The sequence below is a fragment of the Lytechinus variegatus genome, chromosome 6 (genome assembly GCF_018143015.1).
Source record: "Lytechinus variegatus isolate NC3 chromosome 6, Lvar_3.0, whole genome shotgun sequence".
Classification (NCBI taxonomy): Eukaryota; Metazoa; Echinodermata; class Echinoidea; order Temnopleuroida; family Toxopneustidae; genus Lytechinus; species Lytechinus variegatus.
Window position 1 is genome coordinate 6,098,891 of NC_054745.1, and position 24,457 is coordinate 6,123,347.

Here is a 24,457-nt window from a genome sequence, read left to right on the forward strand (position 1 = left end):
TTAATCGTACGCTTGATTGTTACGGTCGATTGTACATTGTAGACGATGCAATCAATCGTAAAATGATTCTACAATGATTGCTAAGTATTGTGTTGCGGACCCCTGTAAAGCAGTTGGAATGTGGTCGAACAGATAACCATGATAAAAGCAGTAAGGGTGTGTATAATCAGCTCTTAGTTTGTGATTTTAATCTTTTACGAGACTTCGTGTTCAGCTAGTCGATTTTTTTTTCGTCAGAAGGGGCAACGTCTCTTTTTTATCTTCCGTTTACAGAAACCAAAATAACAAAGTAAGTAATATAAGGTCATATATTAATAAAAACACGTTATGTGTATTAAGTTATTTGGACATGATTTTAATGGATATGTGTTCAGGGAATTCAGGGATCAGAGATTTGGTAAATTTCATGTTTGTAAAAAAGCACCTGCCTACAAGGTTTTTAGTGTTTTAGTTGCCTTATACCATAATTATGTTGATATCTTATATGTATGCACGAATTTTATTTATTTATTGTTGCATGTATGCATTTATGTATGTTTGTTTTGCATTGTACTTGATTATTTTTTTACATGGGAAAATACATGAAATTGAAGATTGAATTGAAATTGGAGATTTTGCCTGCCCATGGTAAAAGATTTAGGTCCCAGTGCTCTTTTTCGATTCAATCCTCCTATATTTATCAATCCATCTCAAACATTGAAACTGCACAGCAAAAACTGTGGTGTTAACCGGTGTACATAGAGGACCATACCAGTGTTAGTTTTACACTTATAGGTGTTATTAGAACACCTTTTTGGTTATATTTACACTCTTTGGTGTTACGTTGTATCTGCAGGGTGTAATTTTCACACCTCAGGGTGTGGTCTTCTTTTAAATCCAATTGGTGTCAGTTTTAACACCGCAGTTTTTACAGTTTGCCTCTCGTGAACAAAATAAAGAACATGGCCTTGGGTTACTTTTAATGTTGGTCTCAGATTTTAAGGGTTTTTTTAAAGATAAATATTCAAGATTTCATGACATGATATTGTTCAATGGCTAGAGATTTTTTCATTAATTATCATTAATCATTGCCCATAGTCATAGGGCCTTTTCACACGTGAATCTTTAATCATCATTGCATTGATTGCTATTAATCGTGATTGCGACTATCGTTCGTGACTCTAATCACGTTCTAGTTTGGTTTCACACGTGCTAAATATTCGTCATTAGCCTTATCTTTCACTTGAATCATCATTCAAAGTACGAATTTATTTTTACCGTGTAAAAGGGCGGATAGTCATCTAGTCGTCATAAACAGACCTATCCCTAATTTGAATGTATGCTCGGGTTTGCTTTTGGAACTCTGCTCACATCCCTCTTTTCACTACTCCCACAACACACTTTAAATCAGTGACACGACCTTTTATCCTGCGACAGTTGCTCTGGCGTTAACATTTCAGAAGGCGTATATTGCAGTTAGGATTGTAATAGAGTTTTTGGTTAACAATAACGTAAAGATAAGGATTAGGATTTATTTAGTTTTGGAGGTTAGATTTTATGATTTGCTTAATGTGGAGATTTTTCACCGGAGCAACTTTCGCCGGGGAAAATGTAATGGAACCATTTTTAGCTTCTATCAGTCATCATGACACCTAGGTTACAATAAAGATGTATATACTACGTGGACAACCTGAAATAAAACGTTTCTTACGATTTCTTATGGATTTGTTTTATTTTATGACCCCCCTCCCTCTCCCCCTCTCCTCATGACTTAGATCTGGTTTATCTCTACTGTCGTAATGGCGTCCAAGTTCCCAACAGAAAGAGGTGAAAAAGTCAAGCTGCGAACAAGGAAAGGTCATGACATGACCTGGTCATGTGACAAGCATGGTGAGCCAATCAAATTGTACTGTGTACAACATGGAATTTCTGTTTGTCAAGTTTGCGCTGTCAAAAGTCATCAGAAGCCATGCGAGCTAGACGACATCGAGGATGTGATCTTCGAGAGGAGGGGGAAGCTGGAAGAAAAACAGCCTCAGATAGAGAAAATGAAACTGCTACTTCGGAAGGTCGAATCCGAAATAGAAGCCGTTGCGACGTCATCAGAAAAGCACTTTGGCACGGTTACTGAAGATCTGCAAGCGACATTCCTTGACAAATTGAAGGGCATAGGAGAGAAACACGTGACCTTGGTGCAGAAGATAAACAATGAGGCTAATGATGAAATACGACTCATTAATGAGAAGAGAGAACAGCGGATCGAGTCATCATACGTCGAGAGAGAAAAGGAGGAAAATGTCATCAAAGTAAAGGAAGCAAAGGTTTTATCAGATCTGAAGGGGATAAGCGAAATCGTTTCTAAAAAGATTAATGATCTTACTTGTAAGATAAGACACGCAATAAACACTATGAAAAATATCGAATCAAGTATTACGCGGATTAACAAACATGATGAAACGTTGGTGAATGAAGCCCCTCAAGTACTTGCATCCATTGATGAACAGTTAGGTTTGAACGTCCATCAAGATGTAAGTGATAGCCTTGAAAGAATGCAGGATGAAATCAAGAGAGTGGCATTTGCTGAAGGTGTAATTGGCGGGGAATTCTACGGTAGGGTGGATGGTTTCATTGGTAAATGGAAACTTGTCCAGTCGATTCATATTCCAGACAATGTGAAGTACCCAAGGATGCGTGCTTTGATCAGTGAGGGTGTGGTGTGTCTGTTGGGCAAAGAGGCCATGCATATCATAAACATCAACAAGGGACATATTGAGGAAGTAATTCATGGATTGAATAGTAGGGACATTGCATCATGCGCCGCCATAGATGGCAACGTAATAGTTTGTGGTACGAGGAAATTGGTCACCCTCTATGACAGACAACTGAAGGCGACTAGAGGTATCAGCATACCAGGAAATGAACTTTCTAGTGGCACGTATGTTGATGTTGACAGGGATGGAATGATCCTCGCTGCTCAGTACGGTCAATCTCACATCTACGTCATCAATCCTCTTGATAGTAAGATAGTTAGAACCATTACGATGGAGCGGAAGATGATTCGGGGTGAGATACAAGCCTTATCTTCGGGCGACATCGTTGTAAATACAGGTATTGCTGACTTTACTGTAATCTCACGATCGGGGGAAGAGAAGGCTGCCATACACTCTGATGATTGGGCGTGGTCCTGGTGTTATGTCGACAAACTGACTGACGCCCTCTACATCTTGCAAAGGCAAGGGCGGGAAAGACCGCAAAAAATCGCCGTTGTTGATCAGGTGTCACGTGACGGTATCCTCCAGGCGAGCGGCATTGTGGAATTCGAGAGATCAAGGCGTACATTCTCGGCGACGCCCTCTTGCGTTTCTACTCCTTTGGGGAACCTTGTATGCTGTGATGGCAACAACCTTCTGGTGTATAAAAAGGATTTTCACGTGTAATCGTGTAATTGTTTCACGTGTAAAATCAAAAGAATTATCGAACGAGCGGGCTATCATTCATGCCTATTCATACCCGGCGAATTATGATTGGTGATAATGTTCTCCAGTTAGTTTAAAGCTATTGACATTTATGTAGCATTTAGAAATGATTTTTAACATTAAAATGGAAAGCAACGATGATGCTTCAGTATGTATGTATAACGTTGTTTCAAGGGGGCTGTTCAAGCCCATAAACAATCTTGTTTAAATGAAAAGGGAAATCTCAGAAACATTAGGCACCATATTCCATCAAAACTTGGATATAAAATAAGAGAGCAATGACATTTTGAAATTGGGAGAAGCGCATCCTACTTGGCTCAAAAGAACTTGGGCTTGTTTCATAAGACTAATTATTATGAAAAATTTGCAATAATAGTAAAAGCTATTGAAATTCTTCTATTTGATTGGCTGATAGTAAACATGTTATAGATATACTGACTTTGTGAAACGGGACCTTTATCCTTTTAAGGCATACACCGCCGAGTGGACAAACGAAAAATTCGAAAGAAATGTTAAATCAATTTCAAAATCGACTTGTTCATCGGTGCGTCATCCTTTGCAGATCCCATGAAGTTTTCAAATAAAGAAGGGGAAAAAGTATTCTTATATTGGTGTACAAATTATTATGCAATATAAATCTTTTTACAATGCAGAATAAGAAATTAAACTCGGTTTCCTCTTTTGTGAGACGCAAGGTTCATACATTTGAAAATTTCAATCTGACGATTTGCCGTTGAATATATTAGCATTTGCTTTCATGTTAGTTAATTTCTTGACCCTGCAAAATGACGCACACCACTAATAGGATCCGGCAATTCTGGAATCCCCGTACCTAAAATGACGTAATAGTTGGAAAAATATTCATATAAAATCAACGGTGCATGTCTCAGCATTTTTTCATATGGGCATAGAGAGGGATTACTACTGGATATGTTCAGTCCCATTTGTCAATGCTGGATTTTATGGGACCTTAATTATTTGCCCAAGAAACCCTGTGAGCAGTGTGACTGCTCCGAAGTTTGCATGTAGTCTTGGTTCAAGCCCCTGTAGCGCGAAAAAATGCTGAAAAACACCTTTTCATATATATCTTTAGCGCTTGATGGATATTGGATGAACTACCAAATGATGAAAGTGTGGATGATGTCGTTATCAAGACTTATTTTTTGCGATTTTTTTTTTTAAAATCTCATTTTTAACACATGAGTCTATGGGGAAATAGTTAGTGGTGTGTGCCCCAAATGACGATAGTGGTGGCCAAAAGACGAATAATATACCCAAAAAAATCCAATCACCAATTTGTAAAATCGGGTGGTGAAGCCAAATAGGAGTTTGTAAATATGATGGCAAATGTAGTTTTTATATAGCGAACGGTCATGTCTGATCTTAGTGAACATGCCTATAAAGTATTAATTGACAAATAACAATTCCATGATTTTAACAGTTATAGATGTGAGTAATCGGTTAATTATAATACGATTGGCTTCCCTAAACTGTTATCATTTCTCCGTAATATCAGATATCTAAATGAGTTGGTTATCCATTGGCAGAGTCAAGCGATCGAAGGCATTGCTCTTTGTGTGTTTATTATGATATCATTTCGTATGCTTTTTCTATCGTTTATTGCCAAAATATAATAACAATCATGTATATGGCTAATAATGTTATTGATGTAGTTTCATTAAAAATTAAAAGAAGATATTATTTCAAGCTAAATAGCTAGTGTTTGTCGCATAGTTGATACACATATTGGGTAAAACTTTTACCACCACGATGGTAATTATGTGTCTAACCAATTTAGGACAGTATTTTACCAAATGCGTGAAGCATATTATTCAGTAAGGCTAAACAAAAATCAGCAATTACTTTAGAGTGGGCAAAAGTTTTCATCACATTAGAGATGCCTCAAAGAAATGTCTTATTTTGATTGGACACATAATTACCCTCACGCAGTATTTTCACCCGATATGTTTAAGAGTTTACCCATACATTTCCTCTAATCTCAGGTTGTTCTTCCCCCGATATTCAAGGATCAGCGGATATCTACTTATCCGCAGGTTGGTTATTGTATAAAGCTGCACACCCTTAAAAGATGTTGGGCAACATACTGTTTCTCTAGACAATTGAAGGGTTTAGTTGCAAAAAAAATACTGTGTGGACCTAACCCCTTTTGCAAACAATCTGAAATGGACCTAAACCCTTTTTTAAAAAAAAAATCTTTGCCATTTTAGATCACTTTTTAATGAGAATTTCAACTTTTCTTTGGTAAATCTATACATTGAGACAAAAAAAAATCAAATTTGATGATAAATGGACCTAACCCCTTTTGCAAGTGAGCTCTTCAATCGTACATTATTGATACGGGGATGGGGATGTAAATATGTATTTGTGAATAAGTAACTAAAAGTAAATTGTGAAAAGCGTTCCTTCGTTGAAAAAGAAGTAGAAGATGTAAGACACCTTTTTGTTATCACAATGAAATTGTTTCGCATGAAAACTACCAGATGAAATGTTCAGTCTTCTAGGTATATAGGCCTAACGTTCATAGCCTTTTTTATGTTAGTTTTCTAGATTCGGATGCCCTCTATGTTGATACACACTATCCGAATATATTAAAAAGGAAGTAAAATGTTGAATATTTTACTTGAACTTTCAATCCCTTCACTTGGTGTATTCTGTGTCGTTTGAAATACGTTGTGTTTTACTTAACGAGTGTTATGTCACGTGAGAAAGTGCACCCGTGAGTAACGGAGTATATCAACGTGAATTTGTACAGACCGAAATTATGTAACGAAAGAGAATTCCAGCCAATGCGCAATGTATTGTTACTCCACTTGTTAGAAAATTACACACACACATAACACACACACATATAAATTGTAAAAACGTATAATAATATACATGAATCCGTATTAGGAATTTTCAGCATAGTGCTTGGCTGATTTTTCTCTATTGTTTCAAATTAATATTTTTCTGAGGTGGACTTTCAAGAAAAAAAGTCTCACGATTCACGAGACTTTGACCTTTAATGATTCACTTTATCTTCAATGAAACAAGGCTCGAAGTGTAGAGATTATCAGAGGATCGGTGATGACTGCTAGAGTTATCAACAAAGCACAAACTACCACCATTACAAGGCGATCCAACATCTCTGCGACGACTTCCATATCTGTCGTCTGAAAAAAATAGGGTAAAGAGAAAATAGAATGGATGCAGCCAGATTTGCGAGGACACTTTTTTATTTCATGTATTTATTTTTGTTGATTCCGTTGCTACTGTGAAAATTGCATTTCGGGAAATAGCAGGATTAGTAAATCTCAGTCTTCATATCATTCGCCTCCTCTCGTCTTTCGTTTCTTCTTTTCACTCTTCTGTTTGTTCTGTATTCTTTTTCTTCCTTTTCTTCTTCTCCTCCTTTTTTTCTTCTTCTTCTGCTTCTTTTACTTTTTTTTATATTTTTCTCCCTCTTCTTTTCCCCTCCTTCTTCTTATTCTTCTTCTTCTCCTCTTCCTCCTTCGTTCCTTTTTATTCTTCTTCCTCTTCTCCTTCTTCTTTTTCTTCTCCTTCTTCTTCGTCTTCTTCTTTTTCTTCTTCTCTTCCTCCTTCGTGTCATTTTGCTTCTTCGTCCTCTTCTTCTGGTTTATGACTTTTTTTCATCGCCAATTCTTTTTTATTTCTTCTCCCTTAAACTACATTCGTAACTGCTTCGTGACAAATTAAGGTTAACCTTTAAAGGAAACGCATATAGTAAATAGAGCAAGATTGTAACCTTTATTTATTGATATCAATTTTATCGCACGAATAACTGAAAACTATAAAAAAAAAATAATAATAATAATAGTGCAGAGCACTGGCGCATTCAAAGGAAACATCCTGCTCGTCATAGTTTTCTAAAATGAGAGTCATAGTTTTCTAAAATGTAAATATGCCATTTTTACCGAAGTGTGCCCCCCCCCCCCCATGAAAACTGGGACACTTTGTGCGGAAGAAATGACCTTACATTTAGGTCAAATTTTCTTCGGGAATTTATCCCCCCCCCCCTCCTTAGAAAATCCTGGTGTAGACGATATTGTTTTGGACGAGATTGACTCAGTACCGTTTGTTATATACATAATACCACTGATCTCTACAATAAATTTTAATGTAAAGAACTGTTCTATTACCTGCGATTCGTCCCCTCGTTGTTCGCCCTGATGTTCTTCGGTGTCATGGTCGAATGCGTGTACCGCAGTCACTTCTTGTTTCCCGTCATCTTGCATAGAAATATCTAAGACATAATGATTTCATTAAACGATAATGTACAACTTGCAGCGCTATTGCAACCAAATCGTTTTATCCACCACGTCCGCGGCTACAAACTGCAGGTCATACCCCCCCCCCCCCATCTGAAGTGGTATTCGCAATTACTGCGATTTAAGATCATAGTCATTCCTGATTAGAAACGAAATATTCCTAAATGGTTTGCAAAGAACCTCCTAAAACATAAGTGAATTACCAAGAGGAAATTATATATAACATAAACAAGGTAACAAAAGTGTGTAAATATATTCATAAAACGTGTGTTGAGAAAATTTTTAAAATTCCTATTTCACAAAACAAATGGAAAAGTATTATTTCAGATCCAATCGGTACTTGGGACAAAATCTATATGATTCCTTTTAAGTGTACTCTTTCAACAAAGCTTAGATATTTTCAATACAAAACTTTTCATAATATTCTTGGCGTTAACAAGTGCTTGAAAACTGTTGGTATATCACATTCTGATTTATGTTCCTTTTGTTCAGCACACACGGAAACTATTGCTCATTTATTTTGGGAATGTCCCCTTACTCGTCGATTTTTAGATGATTTTGAAAAATACACTCTTAAAAGTGAAATAAAATTATCTTTCAATGACTTTGAATTTGGCATACCAGCTGGAAATTCTTCTTTTAACTTTGATATTTTATATGCCAAATATTATATCTTTTCAACTAAATGTTTAAAAGGAAACTTATCATTCTCATCATTTCAAAAGAAATTAAAGTATCAGCATGAGATAGAACGAACTATGCACATGCAACAAAATAAGTTTATTTTATATCTTGATGAATCGCGGCACATCGAGCCTATTTAAGTTATGTATTATGTATATGTATGATACTGAATTTGATGAATCACATACATTTTGCATTTGTTTATATGCGTTGTGGAGAAATATTGAATAAAGACTGAAAAAAATGAAAAACTGAAAAAAAAATATTCTTAAACGTATCCCCCCCCCCTCTCTCTCTCTCTTTCTCTCCCTTAATCTTATGTCACCCCCGCCCAATTATTTTAAGAGTATATAGTAGATTTCCGTGTCTACATGGTCTTTATAATTTTGATAGTTTATAGACTAACCTTTTACAGCCGCCCTTGTCCTGCAACCCTTCAACGATTTTGTGCAGGTAAGCACTGGCAGCACCTCCAGGAACAATCGCCTCGCTGCGGACGTCCTCAAAGACCACTTTTTGGCAGCCAGGTTTGACACCAGCATTGACCAGACGGTGATGGCTGTGATGAGAGCGAATGACGACACGCAGAAGAAGACAATGCGAGGTTCGAACTCCGGGTCCGAAGTCCTTGGCATGATGTCAGAGATGATGATCTGGAACACGGTGTTGCCGAGAACAAGAGAAAGCGATGCCGAGACGCGTTCGCCACTCTTGATAGGTATCCAGAACGTGCTAAGGGCTAGGCCATTCAGGAGGACAAGCGGGCAGAGAATGTTCCGCAGGTAAAAGTTTGGTGCTCTCTCTAGATGCATCACGGTGTCGAGGAAGGATATATTTTTGTGAGTTACGACGTCCGTGTGGTCATGTGGAAGAAAAACAAGATTTTGTATCTTCCATTCTGCATTATAGTTGAAGATTGAGTAAGCGCGACCAGGGACTAACTTGATGCGATCACTGTGGTAACCTGTAATAGAAAGACAGACAAAGAGTGATATTCCAAGGAACATGGGCGTCTGCACAGAGCCTGAAATTCACACTGGAGGTTTCACTTAAATTATGTTGAATAATAAACCGTTGAAAAGGGTTAGAAAATGTAATCAAGCGAAAAACCCATAAGGTCTATTTTAAAGCCAGGTCATATTTACAAGGTTGGTTGTTCATAAAAATTCATGGATGAGCATAATGATCTATGAATAGCGCTAGTGCACTACCTAAATATTCTACGTAAAATAGCAAATGTGAATGTAAAATAAGATTATCGCATTTTTTTTTGTTTCAGTTTATTGTTGCCTGTGCTTATCATTCCCTTTGTGTGTATGTTAGATGTACATATATCAAAGCAAATGCTTAGATACAGTACATGTATGGAAGAAATTGCACAAAAAATGGCGCATTTATGTAATATTTACATACGATTTACATATATTTCTACGGCATTTTACTTAACCAATTGTAATTATTTATGTACATTACCCATTATGAAGAAACCAATACTGCAGTTATGTGAATCGAAAGGAAAGTCGACCAAGACAGTATAGCAGATTGTATTGTGATACATGTTAGACTGTATGTAAGATGTACCGTCAGCGAATATCTTCAAGACATTTCCATCCTTCTGGAAGATCATATTGGTCTGACCATACCCAGCCCTGCGGAAAATGGGATAATTATTAAACGAGAGTGACTCCATTTTTTGGAAAGTCGAATATCATAGTGCATAAGCATAAAATTCGTTGATTACCCACTCTTGGAAAAGAAGTGCAAATTGGAACTCTTTGGCTGGAATTCACAAAGGTGGTTTTGAAAACCCACGGTTGAGTCCATGGTTTATGCAGATTTCCTATATAAATTATTCCTAATTTAGCGCGTATCAGGCCCGTGTGTAAGAAATGTCCAATGCTGATGCGCGCTTTTGTCACAATGCGCCAAATTGACACCTGTTACCATGGCTATCTACGCTATTTTATTCATTAGTCTACTGTTTGAAGAGTGGACTCATGAATAAAAAAACAGTGGATTAACGAACGTAGAGGGCAGCAACCCACAAGCGTGTTGCTTTTAGGAAGGTCCACTCCAACGAACGTAGAGGGCAGCAACACACAAGCGTGTTGCTCTAAGGAAGGTCAACTCGATACGCGCATGCAACTGAGCTGCGCGCATATTTTATTGTTCATGACAACGAAATCAAATGCCGATCCAATACAACAACAAATTAGTAGTGATCAAGAAACGAATATGAAAGAATATGACTACAACGATATCAAAGATAACATTAAAAAATATGTTGAGGGATATACATAAATATGAAAACATACTTTGATATTTAAAACTTTACAAATGCAAGTTTCAGGAAACTAAAATAATTACCAAATCGGTGATTGTTGTTATCAGCGATTTCACCAGACGGCTGAATTAGGTGATTTGCGCCGAGACGATTTTGTGACCACTCGCAAAGCATTTCGGGATTGAATATGTCCCCCTTATTTTCTCTGGGCTCTTCGCTGAACCCATCATCATTCTATGCTTAAGCTACATTATGCTCCGTCGTCTGCTTAGATTTCAACCCCCTAGTCTAGCACTGGTATGTACTTGTTCTGCTAGGCGTCGATCAGCATTTATCTGCAGTCCATATAGGCCGTGACTCATTTATTTATTTATTAGAGCAGGCAGCAATGCCAATGGGTATTAAAAAAAATAATTCACGTATCTATCAGTAGTATGTTATCATTTCTTTTCACCATTTTCCCCAAAACTTATAAATTTAGAAATACATTCCAATCAGTAATAAGTGAAGTCTACATCTAACATAGATCTTGATCATGTTGATCGATAGACCAAAAGCTTCAGTCTCTGTATTTTGGTTGCTCTGCTGAACTGCGCTGGCTCACTCACCGATGGAGATTAAAGTAAAATGTCAGAAATTGTTGAAGAAATCCCCAGAAACGATGGTTATTCCTGTCTAGTTGATCAATAGACCCAAGTCTAAAGATCTAGAAAACTTTATTTGTCTAACTAGACTGTAGACAAATGCTTTGACCAGTCTCGATCTGTTTGTTGAAGATGTTGTTCCACACTGGATATCTAAGTAGGCCTAGATCTAGAATATATATAGATCTAGCACGTCTTGTTGGTATGAGTTGGTATGAGTCTATGCAACAATAAAAAAATACTAAAATAATAATCAACTCAAAACAGACGAATTCCACATTGTCTTTATAGTATAGGACGCCTAAATCTAGACCATTTGAGGGTTGGTCCATGCAAGCTTAGTTTGGTTCAATTAAGGCCAGTCTGCATGGGCTAGCCGCTAGGAGGTTATGATTTTTTAGTCCGTTAAATGCCTAGGCCTACATACAGTGTAAAGTCTAGATCTAGAACTAGAAGATTATATGGTTGACAAGTTACCGTTAGGCATTAGCGTTAGGCATGAAATCTTTAAAATTCAGTCAGAAAATGCATAAAAATAAAATCACGACGAGCTCAGTCACTTTGCTCTTTCACTTTCGAAATTTATCCAAAAAAAAAACGCGTTCTGCCAGCCAAGCCCAGGCCATGCAGGCCCATGAAAATTTACCAATTGCAATATGGCAAACAAATTATGTAAAAGTATTTAAACATTGATTGCACAGAATCAATGGTCAAATTAAGATATGGATGCTGTCTATCAAGTCTACTTTCTACCCAAAATCAGAAATTAAGATGGTCTAATCTATCTAGCCCCCATTTCTAGTCTAGGCCTAGATCTATAACTAAGGTTTCTAACGCAAAACGAATGTCGATGATGGCACTCTGCAAACGATGTAACATTGCAATCAATTTCCCTCAATTGGCTGATTTTCTTAGAAATTATTGAAGAAAACCAGGGAAAATGTGAATAGGTGGCCGTTTATTCAAGCTTTAATTTGGCTTTGGAAGTTTGGTTGCTCAATGATTATCGACCTTCGACGCGACGCAGCGCCTGCATGGCTGTGCAGCTCAGCTGCAGCGCAGCGCGCAGCCAATGCAATGCATCCGATGCATGGGTTTTTTTTTCGCCGTCCATAGTCTCGGACTCGAAGTTGAAATTAGACCCGGATTTCGGGGATGCAGCTTCTTCTATTAAGATTTATAGACTTAAAAGTCAAATGCAATTTAAAATTTGAAATCTGACCTTGAACAATCATCGTTGATAAACATCAGCCCTGAAGCAATTGCACTTCAAATCAGACCAGGCAAATTAGATGTCATTGTCTATGTTGCTAGAAGATCTATGACGAGTCGACTGAAGCCCCAGCGCATCATCAACGTCACTAGTTAGCTACGCGACCGGCCCAGACTCGGCGCACCCAGGCCAGAAAAATGACCTCGATTATTACCGTGGTTGTCTATGCATTTATTAGTGGTGCAGCGAAATTCAGCAGAGGAAAATAAGAGATAAGAGGGATCCTCGTCATAGACTTAATATTCCAAAATGAGAAAAAATGTCAAAATCATGATTATTTAAGCTAAATAATTTCTTTAAAAATAAAAGTAATATTTTTAATATTTTTACCTAGAATAACCGACCTAATGTTTGTTCATTAAAAATATCTGAAATTAACAAATGAAAAAAAAATCAACTCGACAAATTTCCGAAAAGTCCCCCTTATTTTTTAGAGTGGTCACAAAATTCGAGCGGAGTTGACCTTCCTTAGAGCAACACGCTTGTGTGTTGCTGCCCTCTACGTTCGTTGGTCCACTCGATACGCGCATGCGATTGAAGTCCGCGCACAATTTGGTAGGCATGCCAACGAAACCATGAAACGACGCACTACATTCAAAGATTAATAGCAAAATAGAGGTAAACTAACAGATTGTGACAAGGCTAAATTCCAGTAATAGAAATACAAAAATATGAAAATGATTGATAAAAAATTTACTACATTTTGAATTGAAAAATATTACCACATTTCTTTCTTGTGTTGGTTTAATTCTTCAGTAAAACGGCCATCAAATAAACCAATCTGCTAATTTCACCCGATTTAGTCAAGCTCATTTTGTGACTGCTATTAAGCTCCGCCCCTCACTCAGCGCACTTTTTTAGTAGATTGTAGAGTTGATTTTTTTTCATTTCATTTTCAACATTTTTACTTGAAAGAATTTTACAGCATGTATCAGGCTTCAAAATATTCCAAATTTATTCCTTTATTTTTCCTAAAATATTACGTGGTGGTGAAAACAAATTTATGACTTTCGCATATCAATATGAAAACAAATATACGTGAGGTTGAACATTCTTCATTTCAATTTCGCTGCACCACATTAATGCGCCTACACAATCCAGCGGCAGTGCCACAGCTTGAGTGTAAGCGCCATGGCTGAACGCGCCGGCGCACCCCGGCCTGTCGGTCGGTGCGGAGGTACGATACGATTGGCTGGAAAATTTTGTGCATGCTATAAATTTTGATGAAATTATAGAATGAAAAAAGCAGCTGTGACATAAACCTCCGCCTCTTGATAGTTCACAAGTCAAGGCGCGTCAAAACATACTACTGCTCGAAACTGGGCCACGTTATTTTGGTCTGTTAATTTGGTCTAACTTTAGACTAGGACTTACCTGGGCTTGAGCTTGGCTGGTGTCCGTATTCGGGATGAGTTGCAAAAAACTTTGGTCGGATTTGTGGATATCACATAATTATTTTATATTTTCATGCTCCGATCCACACTGTAAGGGAAAATTAGGATTCTAACCTTGAACATCTATCGTTGCAATTGGCAGTTAATGCCAAATCAATGACAGATCAAGTCCATATCGTTCAGGTCCATGTCTGGCTAAGTCGAGTAGCGTCGAGATATCCTGCCAATCCTGCTAGTGCGGCCAGCACTGCTTTCGCGCAGTACGCGCACCGATGTGTCCCGGGAAGTTTCGGCGCGGCCATGCCAGAAGATCAAGGTATTGGCTCTGGCGTAGCTTGGTAGGGGCAGCGAAATTAAGCAGAAAAGGGGTTATACAAGTTCATCGTACTATGTATTTCTATTGACGTGCAAACTAGAAGAACTTTAATTACGTTTTTTCTTACGGTTTTTCAAAAAATAAATGATTACATATAAATAATATTAAGCATTATTTCGTGGAGTTTTCAGTATCATTAAAAAATAATGAAATCGAACAAACGAAAAAAAAATCAACTCTACAATCTACCAAAAAAGTGCGCTGAGTGAGGGGCGGGGCTTAAGTGGTCACAAAATCTGAGCGGAGTGGACCTTCCTAAAAGCAACACTGCCGTGTGTTGCTGCCCTCTACGTTCGTTGCAGTGGACTAATGAAGGGTAGATAACCACGGCAACAGGCGTCAATTTAGCGCACTGTGACAAAAGCGCGCATCAGCATTGGACATGTTTTATACACGCGCCCGATACGCGCTAAATTAAGCGTAATTTGTACAGGAAATCTGCGTAAAACATGGACTCAACCGTGGGTTTTCAAAACCACCTTTGTGAATTCGGGCCTTGTAGGATCTTATTCAAAATTAGATAACCCTTTTGTTAAAGTCCATGTTTTGTTAAACTCTTTTGTTAAACTCCATGTACAGATGTGGACTGCATACCTTAGTAACTAAACTGTAGGCATGATAGGTTGCCAGGTATTTTAACAGGCTGGGTTGTCATAATAAGTAGACTATAGTTTAACAGGTGTATAGGATTACAGACTCTTTGTGTTTCATATTTCTGTTTGGTGTGCTGGCAAGAAAAGCCAAGCCAGCTCACTCTCACTTTTGATTTCGGAGAAGAAGGTCCAATTTGGGGTGTTTCCTAACCAAGGAAAAGGGCGTGTGCCACCCTACCCAGTGCGGGAGGTTCCTTTCTACTCGATGCCGAATTGTAAGTAATGTTTGGTTCATACGTTTTAATATTAATACAATTCTTATGCTTAATATGGCATGTCTGTTTTCAGAAAGAAAGACAGATTTACATATATTTATATTCTGCTCATTTTGTCACCAAATGACATCTTACTCCAGTCTTCAATGTGAATATAATTATCCTTACTAAAATGAACAAAGTTGTATTTTTGAAGTCTGTTAAAGTCAATTATATAATTGATCTACGATTCAGAGAAATAATTATATTATATTTCTCAACTGTTATGTATTTTCTTGACTATCAGAAAGCTTATGCTAATAGAAGCTTGTTATTCATTTACTTTGATAATAAATATGAAAGCTAATTTTGATAAGCTGATACCTTTGTGAATAGAATATTGTTAGGGCCTTTGCTGTTAAGTATTTGGTCTATTCCTATTTTAGACGGCTGTCAACCTAGGGTCAGCCCAGAGTCAATGTGGAGTCAATGTAGGTCAGGGTAGCACCTACCCTCTATGTCCAGGTCATGAGTCAAAATGTCATTCGAGGGGAATGACTCACTTCAGTCAGCCGAAGCTATTGTTCGTCGGACTCGACCGTAATTCTTCCAAGTTAGAGCTTCAACTCAACTCTTGTTCTTCGTTCTTCAAGGACACGTGTCTTCGCTGATGACGTCAGTCGTGTTCTTCGTCGTCGTCGTCGATCATCGGCATACTTGTTCCTCGTCATAATCGTCCAATCTTCGTAGTCGTCGTGGTTTGTCGATCTCTTCTGTTTTCGAACTCCGCATTTACCCGATTGAAGGTTTGATCAAGCAATCGATAAACTTTCCAAGATTTTCGGTAACATAATTTAAAGCTTGTGTATAGTCTTGGTAAATCCGCCAAAATGCACCTATCACTATTCCAATGCATTGCTAGCTAATATGAATGGATATCCCCTATAACAGTTATGATGTGGAAGATGTGAAATGAAAATGTGTTTTACAGGATAAATTTTGCGATTTTACATGGAAATTTAACTTGATCGGGTCACCCGATCAAATTAAAATATCTGTGTGTTTTTGTCTTTCAATTAAATCCTATTCCAAATCACGGAATGGGCTGAAACTTTCAAGATATGTTCTTTGTCTGTAACTTTTGGATATCTAATCACTAAATTTATAAGATAAATTCTTGAATGCCCATTTTTTTAATTTAAAACAAGCATCGCCGAGAGAGGGCGCTATATATCCAAGATTTGAATATTTGAAATTTTCTCAGAGAAGTGCAGTTGGAAAAATATCTAACGGTCTGTACGCTTCAGAAAGACTGTCATATTAGATGGTATTCGATTATCAATCACCATATTGACACTTAACCAAAGCTATACACAGGCTTTAAAGGCCTATTTCCGGATCAATCTCTTCCCATAAACTTGGGACAGTCAATGATGATTATACTCCTTCTCTATATGAAATGATTTATTGAATATCTGTTTGAAATTATACTTATGTTCTCAACGATTCAATGTAAACGACTAATTATATTTTGTGACATTAAATTGATCACTTCATTTATATCTTGAATATCCTTTGGTCTTTTATTCAGGTGGTTAAGTAGCCTGTAGATTAATAAGTTAATTAGAGCAGTTTCGCTCGTGACAGGCCTTTCTGTCCAGTTTTTGGAACACTCGAGAAAGAAAATGATTCGCAGAAGGACTTTCACGCGATCAATAACCTTGGATCCTTTTTATAAATATCCTAAAACGGCTTGGAATCTTTATGGAACCATTAGAGGTTCCCAATACGGGGCAAGCACAGAGCCCTCTATGAACATGTTTTTGTTTATTCTAGGAGTGTTTATTTGACATTTATGATAGCATTTATAGCGGTAGAATCAAATCCACACCACCCCAATGTAGAGGAAAGTCACCCTCTTTGTATGATCAGGGGTCTGTTGCAGAAGGAGTTGCGTTTAAACGCAAGTCAAAAAATCAATTGCAAGTCCAAAATGCGCGCTGTTGATTGGTTGAAAATCAAGTTGCGCATGATTTTAAGAGTTGCGTTTGATTGCAACTCTTTCTGCAACGGGCCCCTGACCAATGCTGTCATGCCTTATAAACGCACGCAATTAGGCGGGTTTTTTTTTTTACTTATATCTTCGTGAAACATATCCCTGGTTGATCTCGTATCCTGCTTTTCAAAATAGAAAAAATGAATATTGCCAAAGTGGTAAGAAAAATCCACCAAAGAATAATATAAAAAATATTTGAATTTAAAACTTTTCATCTGTGACGTCATATTCGAGCATTTTCCTACATATCGTATGGTAAAACATTCAATGAAATATCATTTTCAGGATATAAATAGACAAAATATTTCACACCACTCCCTAAAGAGAAAGCAAAAGTAAGTAATCAAGAACCATTGCAAATTTTAGATTTGTTCATATTATACTATACAGTATTAAAAGTTTACAATTTAAAAAAGCCCTGGGAATTAAAAAATATACAACTCTCTCTCTCTTAACTGATCCCTCCACTTCTTTGGAGAATCCTGAGTTGCAGATGGAATGTAAATGTATGTAATCATAGATCTGATGTTAGGAAATTTCAAGAGACTTAGAACGGGAGGTGTGTGGGTATGTGGGTATTATCTTGGGTTTGAGTCTCATCTATCCAATTAGAAGTAAAGGTTATGACAGAATGTTACACTTGAGTGAGCACTGTCCATTTTTGTAAAGCTCGCAGAAATCTGTTTGCGCACAAATGTTCGTTTCCACGCTGTGTCAAGGGGCAGGGCGAAATCAAACTTACCCTGCGAAACACTTCTCATACATTTCCCTTGCACTTTTAGTGAGTTGAAATAAAACGGATACATTCAATCGTTTTGTAACAATTTTGCTACCCAAATTGAAATTTCAACACTTAGTAAGGACAACCTTTACTCTTTTTGTGCCAGCTGGATCTGAGGACATAACTGAATCTAAACAAAAGTTTATATCAGACTTCTCCAGCATTTTCTCATTAAGTTTTTTATCATTTAAAGCGGGTTTACATTTATTTTTTTATTTAATACTTGTTTCTCCACACTTTTCGCAAGCTTTACAATGATTAACAAAATAGAAATCAAACCTAAGCCATTTCATGTAATTCACAGCTCAGTGTAAAGCAAATATAGTCCCTATTGCCTCGGTGTGTTGGGGAGTGGGGTCGGGCACAATGCACTTTTTGAAGTGTCTTGGGCAAGGAAACAAGTTTAAAAAGGTAAAAGATATCTTCAAATCAATTTACTAGCTAAATTTCATGTGCATTTCATGATTAAGGTCTACTTTTATTCGCATAACTTTTTCAAAGCTCTGCGCAAATCATTTTCACTCACTTTTCAAAGTAAGTGGTGCTCACTCAAGCGGAAAAATTTTCGACAGTTATATCGTCATTTGCCTAAATAGATATGTACCAATGTTAAATGTGAAAAAATTCAGGATATTACAAATGTATAATTTTACAGGATTTTTTTTTAAGTTTAAACTTTTTATATACGCACTGTATAATATAGGGGCAGCTGCTCGCTCATGACGTCACAAATCCAAAACTCAAAATTCTAACAACTTTCTTATTCTTTAATGAATTTTCCTCAAACCTTTACCAATATTATTTTCCTTTAATGTTTCTTCAGGCTGAACTTCCCCTTCAATCAAAATGTTCGTCCCTTTAGATAGTGTTAGTTTAACTGTGTATCACGTGCAACTGGTCTGTTATTTAAGATGAAAGACTTTTCATGGTGGAAAAAATGACTTACGTGTTATAGATCTGCAGTGGGGGCGTCCAGGCCGATCCCAAGGGAACAGTAATCTCAGAAATGTTACTGTATTTAGAAGGGCTCCATACTAACCGCTGATCATGCCACAGCTGTATCGAGGGTAAAAGAATAAATAAATAAATAGATAACTACTTAAATAAATAAATAAATAAGTAAATAAATAAATAAATAAATAAATAAATAAATAGATAAATAAACAAATAAATAAATAAATAAATAAATAAATAAATAGATAGATAAATAGATAAATAAGTAAAGAAATGAATGAATGAATGAATAAATAAATAAATAAATAAATAAATAAATAAATAAATAAATAAATAAATAAATAAATAAATAAATAAATAAATAAATAAATAAATAAATAAATAAATAAATAAATAAATAAATAAATAAATAAATAAATAAATAAATAAATAAATAAATAAATAAATAAATAAATAATAGGGTGATTATATTAAAGGAAATGTCAACCCCAGCAAAAGGTTAGATTGAGTAAAGGGGAAAATTCAATTAAGCTTAATGCTGAAAATTCAATCAAGATTGGATTAAAGATAAGAAAGTTAAGACATTTTAAACTTATGCTAAATTTTACAAAACAGATATATGCACATCCTGATCAATGTGCAAATGGGCGATTCCATGCTGTAAATGTCAACCATTTTTGCTAAATTTTTCAACCTACTGTCCAAACGAGAGACTTCAGTTTCTTTTATGGTAATAATACTATACACAAAAAATACAACCAACAAAAACATGTTGTCCATTGGTGAATTCGAGGTAAAAATGTTGCGTGTCGTACGGGACATTTCTGAGACTCACGACACACAACAGTTTCACCTTAGTCAAACGTTTTTTTTTTAATTCGTAATCATTTTTCCACATGCATGACATGAATATCCACTTTAACTTTATTATTCCCCCCCAAAAAAAATCAAGCACTCTGCTAAGAGACTAAATATGTCGTTCTTGTTCCCCCCCCCCCTTGGAAAGTCTTAACATGTATTTTTTATGCGAAAATGACGTTCATACCCAAGTCAGGATCTTTTTTTTTGCTTGTCAAATTTTTCTCGGAAAAATGTGTCCACCCCCCCGTGTTTAGAAAATCCTGGATCCACCTCTGCATAGTACTTCAGTTCATACAAAAATACTTACTATGTTGACAAAAGAAACTCCGCTGAGGATCCCATTTTTAGTATCCTGGTAGAAACAAGAATACAATAACAAACAATAAAATTACATTTTTTGTATATTTTCTATCAGATGGGGCGTATTTTCAATTATACCTTTATTGGTATCATTAGATCTTTTTTCTAAGTGGCCCTTTTATCTTTGTATTAAAAGGGGGGCGTTTTGCATCCTAATAGTCTACACAATACGTGTAAAAGGGAGGGGGGCTCACGATCAAGGAAAAAGCCGAAAAAGGTTTAAAAAAAAACATGCATGTTCCCTTTCTACACAATATTTGGTAAAATTTTACTCAGTGTTCTTAGAGTGTACGCGGAAGTGTTCTACTAGTTTTCTGTTACTGTGGTGTTTAAACTTAACAAATGTCACGACTACTACTAATACCTGGGCTGTATATTGACAGTATAAAACATTTTGGCCCATATTCTGAAGTCGGGTTTAACTTAAACTCAGGTTCAAAGTTGTGTTTTAAGTATGGGAAGCCAAAAGTATCAAAATTTTTATTATGTTGTATGTTTCTTATGTTAACTGTGCTCTTTCCTGATTCATCGATAGTGAAGACAATCATCTATTTATACTTCCTTGACAATTATAAATGATTTGAGAGCCAAATGAGCTGAAGTATGACATCTCGACAGTTAGTGATTTATGTAACAATTGGCTAACCATACTTAAACCACAACTTTAAACCTGAGTTTAACTTAAACCTGCTATCAGAATACGGGCCTTAACGTCTAAGAAAGAAAGTGATGATTATATGTGTAACGATGATTATAATGGTAACAAAATTAAAAACAATAATGGAAGTAATGGTAATAATGATAATTATAGTATAAAAGTTATTCGTCATGATAGTGTCTACCAGGATGTCAAATTGTGCGGGAGCGGGGAGCACCGCTCCCAGGAAGCAACAGAAGAAATTGAGGAAATTGTGCCTTCATGAGAAAAAAATAAAAATGGGAAAAAGGAGAAAAAAAAGAAGAGGAAAAAGAAGGAGAGGAAGAGGAAAAGAAAGAAAAGAGGAAGGCAAGAAAGGGGAAGAGGAGGAGGAGGAAAAAAAAGAAAAGAGGAAGGCAAGAAAGGGGAAGAGGAGGAGGAGGAAAAGAAAGAAAAGAGGAAGGCAAGAAAGGGGAAGAGGAGGAGGAGGAAAAAAAAGAAAAGAGAAAACTTAGAAAAAAGTACCATATTTTCATTCATTTTCCATGTAAACTCTACCAGTGCAAATTAAGTATTCTTAGTCTGTAAGTTGTAACAACACAGAAGTTGTATGATGTTAGAGATAAGCATTAGCAAGCAGTACACAATATATACGATTACAACTGTACAAAATTGCAAGGTCTATTTAAGCATAAAGCAGTACAGAATAAATACTGTAAGTTTGTATCAGTAAGAAGTCCTAACGTCCAGGCTGGAAAGGTGTATTGTACCTCTAGGTCTAAACGACCCAACTCCATCATTAAACTAATAGTTTCTGATTGGGAATGGATCTTTCATCCATTTAGATGCTCAATTATATGCACTACCTGTAACAGTACAAAGCCAAAGTGAGTACTGAAAGTCTATACATAAGTTATCAAGTATTATTGGGGTGACTTTGTAACAGTACAACCATGTGAATGTGTAACTCATGTTGTATCTTTCTTCACAATGCGCAAAAATGTAGACATTTCAGAATAATGTTGATTATGAAAAATCAACCACAAGTGGTTGTTTTTTACCAGCTGATTGAGGAAACTTTGAGCTTCAAAACTTGCTCCTGATGAAGAAAAAATAATTTGACGCCCTGGTGACTACATCAATAAAAATGATGATAATGATTAAAAATTGAGATAAACGGAGGGGCGACAGCCCAGTCCGTACATCGAGGGTCTTGGATTCCGGGTAGTCGGGTTCAATTCCCAGTTGGTGCGCTTATAACTTTTGGTAATTGAAAGGTCCCCTGCTTGAATGCTTTAATTCACCTCAGTCACATTCCCTTTTACTACTTTATTACTCTAACTGCAGCAGCTGTTCTAACATTAATTGGTTTACTGAAAATGTATGCTACATGTAGGCTGCTGTATTAAACAGAGCTTGGTTCGGTCTTACAAATTGATCCGATTAATCCCAAGTATATACACTGTTAAAAATACCCTGATTTTACAGAAAAAAGAAAGACTATTTTGCAAAGAGCAATCACAGAATCATTCTGTAAATTCATAAAACATGATTTTTTCTGCAATTTAACAGATCAGGTCTGTTTAAAAAGGGGAAAAGGGTGTTTTATTAAAGGAAATTTGTATGGTTCCATACACCCAATACCAATTTCCTGTAAGATTACGCAATTTGGTAAGATTACAGGTGTTCTCGAGACTTTGCTGCAGGAACTTCTTTTATTTTAAGGACAAATTTTCTAACAGTGTAGATATGCATCGATGTCATAATTTTTCTTTAACAAATTTCGCAATGTCCTTTGAAAAAAATAAAAAGCACACACTGAATTTCCAAGACAACTATGAATGTATGAATATTTATCATATTATCTAGAAAATATTTGGAACATGTATTTTAGATGCTGATGTTGCTGGCTTTCCATAGTTGTGGTCGATTGAATCAATCGTAACTCTTAGTAAGACGGGGCCCATGCTTACCACATCCAGAATGGAAAACAAATAAAAGTTGATGGTCATCTCCAAGGGACGGCCAAGGTCTCGGTGGGGCATCACTCTGACGTCATATCCAGTGTCAAAAAGGTCGTGGATCAGTTGACCTTCAGCCGTCGATGGAGTTGCTTTGGCGAGAGTGGAAAACAAAAGATGAATTAGAATGTAAGATTCAAGTATTGAACCTCCAATCATTTGGAAATATGTCCCTAAAATTCAGGTTTGAATTCCACACGTCACACTGCTCTGTGGTTGAAATTAAAGGTAAACTGCCAATTCGTCTATTGCCAAATCGTCCACTCATCACACGGTTTATCTTTATTTAGTATCATGTAATTTCGTCAATTAGCATTTCGTTTAACAACGATTTGTTCCAATAATCACTTAATAGCATACGGGTTGGTAATTGGACGAAGTGGCATTAGACGAATTGAAATAAACCAAATTAAATTGCAGACGATACAGAGGGGCGCCCCGGATGATTATTTCGAAACCGAAAAAATCCCCCAGTTTTCCTTCACAGCGCATCGTGAGAGTTTCATAGTTCACATCTAGGCTATAGGGCTTTCCCTTAGCTCGGTTCCTCATTTCGTCCCAACGAACCAATTAAGGGGTTGTATTTTTTTTCTTAAATGGGCTATAGGCCTAAGTTGTTTTTTGGACCCCCCTCCCCCGCTGAAATCATAGATGCGCCTGTGTAATCGATCTATTAGTTTACATGTGGCAACCAAGACGGATGATTAAGTAAAGAAATAACGAAAATACATATTTCTTTAAATAAAACAAGATAGATTGCATTATTGTAAAATTCAAAAGAAGAAAAATTATTATGAGAACACCTTACCTGTTACGCCATCTTTGAAACCAAAAGCGAATACAGCAATGATTGTGACCAATAAACTATTATTGAACATTACGATATCTCCATTAACAAGTCAAGTGCGAAAAAATTTAGATTCAGAGCTTTGAAGCTGCAGGTTCGGGGTTCGAATCTCGGGAGATTTGTTCCGATCCACACTCCACACCCTAACCATAAAAACCGAGTTGGTCTGATGTTATCTCTCCTGTATACTAGGCTCGCAATGTCTATATACACTTTCCCCCGAGTCAACAGAGGGAATACAAGTGATTACGGGACAATGCACACCGCCGCCGCCTTTGTTCGCATTAAATGCATAATAGTTGACTACAATACTGCTATTCGTAATTTTGGTGAAAGACAAATTGTGATCTTCACTCTGACTAGGAAAACAGTAGCGAGTCTTCGCAGACCGCCTTAAAGATCATAGAAGATGTATTGTCAAATGACCTTCAGGTTAAAGAGCAACCAATGCAGAAGTCTTTGACGAAAATTGGTGAATCGCAGCATCAGTTTCGTCCTCAACTCTGATCGAGTAAACGAAATATTTGCAATTTTTCGTCAGCTCTTAAACTTAACCCTAACTAGGCTGGGGGGGTCCCTCAACTATTCACGCAATATTTTCGCAAGATTTTTTACTGCTCCGTGCGGTGACTTTTTACCTTCAAGTCTTGCACAACTTTTGAGACCAATTTTGCGTCACCCAAGTACGTGGTTC

At 36.7% G+C, this 24,457-nt stretch overlaps 2 protein-coding genes and 1 long non-coding RNA gene across 3 annotated transcripts; 2 read left to right on the forward strand and 1 right to left on the reverse strand.

The window, feature by feature from the left end:
* Nucleotides 1-209: 209 nt before the first annotated feature.
* Nucleotides 210-5,581, forward strand: LOC121416915. The gene is made up of 2 exons (XM_041610443.1): nt 210-289; nt 1,755-5,581. Exon 2 carries the CDS (start codon nt 1,779-1,781, stop codon nt 3,414-3,416), a length of 1,638 nt encoding a protein of 545 aa, XP_041466377.1. The 5' UTR covers nt 210-289; nt 1,755-1,778; the 3' UTR covers nt 3,417-5,581.
* Nucleotides 5,582-5,810: 229 nt separating this feature from the next.
* LOC121416916 (neuronal acetylcholine receptor subunit alpha-9-like) lies at nt 5,811-24,044 on the reverse strand. Its single transcript, XM_041610444.1, has 8 exons — nt 23,725-24,044; nt 22,869-23,008; nt 20,206-20,250; nt 19,030-19,139; nt 9,902-10,077; nt 8,835-9,392; nt 7,616-7,719; nt 5,811-6,628 (listed from the first exon to the last, which is right to left on the reverse strand). The coding sequence occupies exons 1-8, from the start codon at nt 23,792-23,794 to the stop codon at nt 6,497-6,499; spliced, it is 1,335 nt and encodes a 444-aa protein (XP_041466378.1). The 5' UTR covers nt 23,795-24,044; the 3' UTR covers nt 5,811-6,496.
* LOC121416917 lies at nt 14,902-16,067 on the forward strand. Its single transcript, XR_005970276.1, has 2 exons — nt 14,902-15,267; nt 15,693-16,067. It is a non-coding gene; the product is annotated as an uncharacterized LOC121416917 (long non-coding RNA).
* Nucleotides 24,045-24,457: the final 413 nt, after the last annotated feature.

What these genes read in the sequence shown, in the direction of transcription:
- LOC121416915 (XM_041610443.1), top strand. Translation starts at nt 1,779, where the DNA reads ATGGCGTCCAAGTTCCCAACAGAAAGAGGTGAAAAAGTCAAGCTGCGA.
- LOC121416916 (XM_041610444.1), bottom strand. Translation starts at nt 23,794, where the DNA reads ATGTTCAATAATAGTTTATTGGTCACAATCATTGCTGTATTCGCTTTT. An exon ending in TGTTTTCCATTCTGGATGTG is followed by an intron (nt 20,251 to 22,868) that starts GTAAGCATGGGC and finishes TGTTTCTACCAG; the next exon opens with GATACTAAAAATGGGATCCT. An exon ending in GAGTTTCTTTTGTCAACATA is followed by an intron (nt 19,140 to 20,205) that starts GTAAGTATTTTT and finishes CCCTCGATACAG; the next exon opens with CTGTGGCATGATCAGCGGTT.